Source organism: Montipora foliosa, chromosome 10, assembly GCF_036669935.1.
Source record: "Montipora foliosa isolate CH-2021 chromosome 10, ASM3666993v2, whole genome shotgun sequence".
Classification (NCBI taxonomy): Eukaryota; Metazoa; Cnidaria; class Anthozoa; order Scleractinia; family Acroporidae; genus Montipora; species Montipora foliosa.
In genome coordinates, this window is record NC_090878.1 from 24,175,797 (window position 1) to 24,183,296 (window position 7,500).

A 7,500-nucleotide genomic window follows, 5' to 3' on the forward strand; every position below is an offset into this window, starting at 1 on the left:
ATGAATGGCTAAAATTGAAACAGAAATTTTAAGCAAAGCCGTCTCAAAACCTATAGTTTGGAAACGCTACATTGACTATGTCTTTTCCCTTTGGGACATGAGTAAACCGAACATAGCGACTTCCATCGAACAAGTAAATTTACATCACCCTACGATTAAATTCACGGCAGAAATATCTGCCACTAAAACTGTGTTTCTAGACACAATAGTATACAAAGGAACGAGATGCAAGGATCAAAAAACACATGTTAAACCAACGGAGAGCTTCCAATATATGGATTTCACCTCTTGTCACCCACCAAGCAATAAAAGGTGAAGCTCTATGAATCCTCAAAACACACTTTCAAGGAAAACATTTGAAAATTTAAAATACATTTGCGGGATAGAGGTTACCCACACAATTTGGTAGAAAAACTACTATAAGAAATCAAATTGACAAAGAGGGACTCCGTGCTTAAAGGAAATACCAAAACAAAAACAAAAGCTTTTTGTAACACAACAGCAGACATCAGTGTCAAACCTGGAACAAGTTTTACTCAAAAAATGTCAACCCCTACTTGGCCAAATCTTTAAAGAGCCACCTATTATTGGGAGTAAAAACTAACGGTAAAAGCGCGCGACGTTTCGACCGAACTTCGGTCAGTATCAAGCCAAAAGTCACATAAAATTTTTTGCTTAAGTATAAATATAAAACAAAGAAGTGAAAGTATGTTAAGTTTGAAAATGTAAAAAAGGGGTGTTAAAAAACATGCAAGAATAACACAATTCAAAATGTAAAAAACTTTCGCACAAATTGAGTTTGACTGTACATGGAGACTTGGTCTCAGTTCATTAAAAAAATAAAAATAAAATAAATGAGGCAGTCAAACTTGTTCTTGCACTTTTTTAAGATGGTAAAATTCTTGCTAAGATCATTTTTGCACATAAGAACGTTTCAAACGGAAATGTTTTCCAATCGAGGAAGACGCATTCTTGTGCTCGTCTACGCGTTGATGCAAATGCTGCCGCGTGTAACCAACATAACCTGCATCACACAGGTCACATTTAAATTGATAAACAAGAGATGGTTGGTCGACAATAGATGGCTTGACTTCAGACGGTTTCAGATATTGTTTGATCTTGTGGCTGACACACGTGGGCTGGAAGCTAGGTCACTTGAATTTTCTGGCTCAGATCTCTGAGTTGCGCTCTTTCCGTAGAGTATGTGAGCACCTTATGTAGGAATGTTTGTCATGTATCATGTATTGTTCTCTATTCGTATAAATTAGGTAGCCATTCGTGGTCACTAGTCCCTCTTCCACTTTGGATCCAATAAACTAATGTGTTCTCTCAAGTGTTCTCTCTTTCTCCGAATCGACACTTAGAATATTGGCTGAAGTGACCGTCCAGCCCACTTTGTCAGCCATAAGATCAAACAACCTCTGAAACCGCGCGACGTCAAGCCGTCTATTTTCAACCAACAATCCCTTGTTTGTGAATTTACACGTGACATGTGTGATGCAAGTTATGTTGGTTACACGCGGCGGCATTTGCATCAACGCGTAGACGAGCACAAGAATGCGTCTTCCTCTATTGGAAAACATTTCCGTGTGAAACATTCTCATGTGCCCAATGATCTTACCAACAATTTTACCATCTTAAAAAAGTGCAAGAAGTTTGACTGTCTCATTTATGAAATGTTTTTTTTCATTAATTAACTGAGACCAAGTCTCATTGTTCAGTCACACTCAATTCGTGCGAAAGTTTTTTTTTTCTTTTTGTTATTCTTGCATGTTTTTTAACACCCCTTTTTTACATTTTCATACTTTACATACTTTTACTTCTTTTTTTTATATTTATACTTATGCAAAAATTTTTATCTTCACTTTTGGCTTGATAATGACAGAAGTTCGAACGAAGCGTCGCGCGCTGTTGCCCTTAGATTTCCTCTTACGTTACTTATCTAAAAAACGTATATTTCGCGCAAGGTTGTTCCCAGGGTCTCTCTTTGTCTTTGTCTTCTCAACGACAATGGAGACCCTGGGAACGAGGTTGATATTTCGCGTACTTGTACTTGTATTTATTTAACTCTAAAAGTTCCGTACTCTTAACCTCAATTATCCCGAAAAGGTAACAAAAATATTAATGCTTATTACCCTGATGAACTGAGCAGATCTTGAAAAGCCCCATGGTGTTGAATTTGGAGCTGTGAGTGCGAACAAAGGCTTTCCACTTGGGCAGATCGTAATTTCTCTTTGGCGTTTGCAAAGAGATTCCAATTCGCGGATTTGACTTGCTGCAGTCCTGTACAACACAGCGACAAGCCAGTATATTTGCCAATTTTTTTTTTTTACAAACGATGAGCATGCACAACGGGACGTTTTTCCACTTGTGGAGCTGTCACCTCGCCTCTGAGCACTTTGGTTTTGATGATATGACGACGTCACGAACTCCCTGGGATCTTACTGGGACAAGTAATGGCGGACGCTCATTCACGAAAAGCATGCATCGAAAAAGCGCACTTCCATTTGGAATTTCCAACTCAAATTTCGCAGGCGTAATTATTGGCCTTCAAAGGTCACGAAAAGCAAAAAACAAGAAAAAGTCAAAATTTCGTTTCAGTAGCACTTTAATGATACAAATTTCTATAGAGTAGAATTTACTGACAATGTACTTGAAATTCCCGGAATTTCTAATACCAACTTTTTCTAATACCTAAAAGTCGTAAAGCCGCCTATAAATGCACCCTTGTGCCAGAGATATGGAGAGCATTAAATGAGCGGGAATTAATCAAATAGTGTCCCAGAGCTTGATAGAAGGTGTCTTAGGTATTGCGATGATTATTGTTTAGGGCCTCTTCATAATGAGCCTGGCTGGCCAGGGCTGGCCTGGTTTCCGAGATGTTGCTTCGCCTCTAAATCCTTTGTAAAAGCTTCGATGTGTTCGTATGAGAAGGCGGGTTGGCTCGGTTGCCGAGATCTCGGTAGCGGGCTGAAAATTTTGTTATATGAACTCTTCATCCTGGTTACCAGGAGGAAAATAATACAATACATTTTCGTGATAAAAGGACATTACCGAGTTTTTACTTCTCTTTTCTTCGATAACGAAGCTTAGATTGGTTTCATTTGATAGTTACCGTAGAGTCAAAATTAATTTGAGGTTGCTTAAACAAAGAAAATCGAGAAATTGTCGCCAAGCTTGTTCGTTACATTTTACACCTGAATGGTCGCGTCACAACTTTTTCAAAATTTTCATCTCGGAAAGCGGGCTTAAAGTCGCCATATGAACAGAAACCAATTTCATCTCGGTAACCGATCCATCTCGGTCAACCGGGGTCATGTGAAGAGCCCCATAATTGCATGATAATATTGTCAAATTACTGTGGATGTGCAAGTATCAGTCCACTAGGCAATTTGACAATGGTTCGACCAAAGTTATTATCAACAAAAGGACTAAAGCGGATGCTACATTGTACTTTGTTTAGAGCAAGTATTCGTCACATTCTTAATTTTTCCAAACAAAAAAAGCAATTTAGTCATCCTAGTTACGGTCACAGATTACCAAATACGTTGCTATGTTTTTATCTCTGTTCAATTTAAGGAAACCTTGCATTCAGAAAGCCAGTAAATCCTTCAGAATCTTTTCGAGATGACTATGTAGTAGATGGAAACCTCGAGACTCGGAGCAATTATTTGTTCTTCTGGCAAGTTGACTTGGGAAGGATGGTACCAGTGAAAGAAGTGTACTACTATATCAGATATGATTATCCATTCGTGGTCAGAGTAGGTAAGGTGGCTAAAAACATAGATATTTACCTTTTCTGTTCTCAGCTGACAAGGAAAAGAAGGAAACACATTTGCACTGTGACCATTCCTTTCATGAAAGATTCAAGCAGAGAGATTTCATGACAATTTCTTGTTTTCTTGTAAACTATGATGATTTTTATTACATAAAGTAATTTTCTTGGAAGAAATTTTTAAACCATTCTCCTTTTTTTATTTTTATCCCTTGTTTCTAAAGAAAACATGGAACTTAATTTTAAAATAAAAACTTCAGATCAGACTTTAAAGTTTTTAAAAACTTTAGATCACAGATGTACACCCATGCAGTTGTTCAAAGGACGGATAGCTTTGTCCGGTGTATGCTTGTCCAAATGTGACAAAATATCAAGATTGTCAATTTCATGTGTCAACTATACATTTATAAATCAAGTTTCCTATATTCATATCAAATTGTCAGATGTTTATGTCAAACGATATACTTATACATCAAGGTTTTTTCAATATTCATATCAAGTTCCCAGATATTCATGTCAAAACATCTTCCCTTACCAATGCATCCATGCCTATATCGAGCAGACTTTTTCATATTTGGAAAAAAACAATCATGTCAAGTTTTAAAAATCAAGAAAGCCTGGTGCTGAGCATTTCAAAAAGGAAGAGGCAGCATGAGAACCAGCCGTACAATAAACAACATGGCGGCCACGAATCTCTTCAAAAGTTCTTCGTAAACTGATCTTGCGTGTCTGTGTTCGCAATGCACCGCAAAGCAGAGTAGTACCAAGAAACGTTACGAGTATCAACGCCGCATCATCGAAATACGTCTTCACCAGGTGACTCTCAGTTATGACGCCATTGAGCAGATGATGAAAGCTCTCAAGACAAATCTTGGTGTACTGCCATAACATCCAGGAAAGTGACATCGAGAACAGTACAGCAGGTTCAAACGGCTTCTTTATAGCCCACAGCTTAGTAGCTGCGACTTGGATGATCGAGTATTGTAGGTATGAATGTGTGATGTTTTTGTAAATAGTTTCACAATGTTGATTGGAATTACGGTCGTTTCTCCTACGGGTCGTTTGGCCTACCGTCTGTTCGCCTACGTCTAGACTCGATTCGCCTACGTCCAGTAAGTCAGTTCGCCTACGTCTTAAACTCCGTACTATGACAATCATTGTGTAAAACAGTTGATTCACCTACTTGATGTGCGGTGTCGGAGTTCGTAAACAAGCGATGCCATTTTTGACGGTCGATGCCATTCTTAGTAACCTGGGCCCTGTTCCTCAAAAGCCGATTAACGCTAATCCCACATTAAAAATAAACCAAGCAGTTCATTTCTCTACTCCCAAATGCTGGTCAACGCAGATTTTCTGCAGAACTTTACATGAGAAGACGTCAATCTTGAAAAACAAAAATAAGCAAAAGAAACTTTCACCAAAAAGTTGAAAACGCGAAACAAAAGTTTACGCTAATCCTGGATTAAGTTAATCGGCTTTCGAGGAACCAGGCCCTGAAGCCTTTTTATTTGGTTAGCTTTCAATAAATTGTTAGGATTTGCTTTATTTAAATGCTTCAGAAAAATGGCCTAATTGAAACCGATATTTCGGTAGTGTAGAGGACTGAGGTTAAGTGCATTTGCTCTTAAGCCATTGAATCGAGTGTTCGATCAACTTTTTCTAATTTTTTTAAAAACATTTTTCTAAGGTTTTTTCTCATTTTTTTTTTTATATTAAATTCTAAGTGACATACGCTGCCAGGTGTGCCGGGGGTTCTCCTTCTCTTTCGCTTCCCCTGTTGGTTCCACTCCAGTGCTCTCTTGACTACATGTCCATCTGGTCTCCTCAACGTGTGGCCGATCCATCCCCAAGCTCTTTGTCTTATCTCTTGCTCTATCGGTCGCTGCCCTCTTTGTCTCCAAAGCTCCTTGTTGCTGATTTTTCTAGGCCACCAAATCCGCAAGATGTTCCTCAGGCTCTTATTGATCAACACCTGCAACTTCTGCTCCAATCCCTTAGTCAGCCTCCAAATTTCAGAGCCATACAAGAGCACCTCCTTCACATTTGACCCAGAGACTCTTAGCTTGGTCTTGGTTGTTAGTGCTATGGATCATCATATTGGTCTCAGCATCGCAAATGCTGCCCTGTCTTGCCTTTCCAATTTGTGCCTGAATGTCCTCGTCAGTTCCTCCCTTCTTGCTTACAATGCTCCCATAAAACTCATCCACTTCCTTAATCCCGCCCCCCTCCCGGGCCCCCTGGAACCGACACACCATCGCCACGTTTGGTACTAATACGCATTAACTTTGTCTTGATGGCAGTGATCTTCAGGCCTACCTTCGCACCTTGTACCTCCAAAGCCCATGTCTTATCCCTCATATCCTGCATTCTGTGCTACAGAAGGGCCCGATCATCGGCAAAGACAAGGTCTTCTAAGGATGTCGTAAAGGTCCACTGAATACCTCTCTTCCTATCAATGCTAATCTAGTCCTAGATTAAGTATATTTTTGCTCATTTGCAAACGACAAACTGTGAAAATAGTTCTAAGCCTCGTCCAAATGTTAATTGAAATACCTCTTCCACTATTGCCGAAGCCGGCTTGAATATGGCATACGGCATACGGCTTGCTCAATTAAGCTAACGACGCGAAACGGATCGAAAATACTTGTCATCCTATTGGTTGATTTCAACGAGGGACGCCACTCGCGGCAGCTTCAACGAACATTTGGTCAAGATCTGCTCTCATGGATTAGAGCACACAGCCGAAGAAGGAATCCACTGTGTATTCCGAAACCGGTCTTGCAACCTGATACAACGTTCTCTGCAGCGAACCTATCAGCAACACTATGACCAACTTGAAAAAGCGCATCTTAGCTAATGCTCCTATTGTCGCATACAGGAAGGACAAATCACTCAAACTTGAAACCTCCTAAACCTAGCAAATCCTAGGAACGCACTGGTTTCCTGAACATTCAGCGGCAAAGCATTACTAAATCCTGACGCACCTCCTATCTCTTAATTAAGTCGCAAAATAGAAAGACCACGAGCTCTTGGACCACCTCAAGTCAGAGTTATATTTTTTTCGTCTTTAAAAAGTAAGCGGAGTTATATACGGTAAGGAGGGTGACAATATCACAACTACCTTATATATATTTTTTCATCTAACTAAGTTTGCGTATCGCATGAAAGCACACGAACTAAAAAAACACTAATTTATAAAAATCATGATACTGAGAACAAATTGAAACAATGATAAACATTCAACCGGGCAGTAAAGTTAGCCTCCTTGCAGCCGTTTTTTGTGTCGGTCCCATTCTCCCTCCCCACAAAGATGACAACTTTGAAAACAGGGCTTTTTTTTGTTGCATGGAAATTATTCTTGTACGATCAGTACTGGGTGGATTTTGTCCTGTTTGGTTGGCACAACCTGGGAACATGGTCAGTTTTCTACACTCATTACTGTTACAGTAACAGTTCTTGGCACAGTTGTCACAGCATAAATGTTTTGGGTCACGGCAGTTGACATGTTTGCAATTGTCAAACTGACACATAAGAGTTTTCCTACGACATTCTTCTGATTTAACATATTGCTTTATGTCTTTCTCAACATGATTGAGAAGTAGCCCTTGATAAATAATGTGGGCAACAGTCTGTTTGCCATCCCTTCCACCTCGACCGGTCTCCTGTAAATAAGCCTCTATATTTTTTGACGGCCCAAAATGTATAACTCTGTATACTCCTCTACT

At 39.5% G+C, this 7,500-nt stretch overlaps 2 protein-coding genes across 2 annotated transcripts in view; one reads left to right on the top strand and one right to left on the bottom strand.

Annotated features, from left to right (window-relative positions):
- The window catches only part of LOC137972649 (neogenin-like), a 74,885-nt gene that overhangs the window by 21,559 nt on the left and 45,826 nt on the right, over window positions 1-7,500 (top strand). The window contains exon 2 of the mRNA XM_068819383.1: window positions 3,580-3,765. Within this exon, the coding sequence (XP_068675484.1) occupies window positions 3,702-3,765 (64 nt within the window). The 5' untranslated portion in view covers window positions 3,580-3,701. The remainder of the gene's footprint in view (window positions 1-3,579; window positions 3,766-7,500) is intronic.
- The window catches only part of LOC137973961 (ATP-dependent DNA helicase RecQ-like), an 18,196-nt gene continuing 13,256 nt past the window's right edge, over window positions 2,561-7,500 (bottom strand). The window contains exon 2 of the mRNA XM_068820870.1: window positions 2,561-7,500. This exon is cut by the window's right edge and continues 535 nt beyond it. Coding sequence (XP_068676971.1) covers window positions 7,015-7,500 — 486 coding nt within the window. The 3' untranslated portion in view covers window positions 2,561-7,014.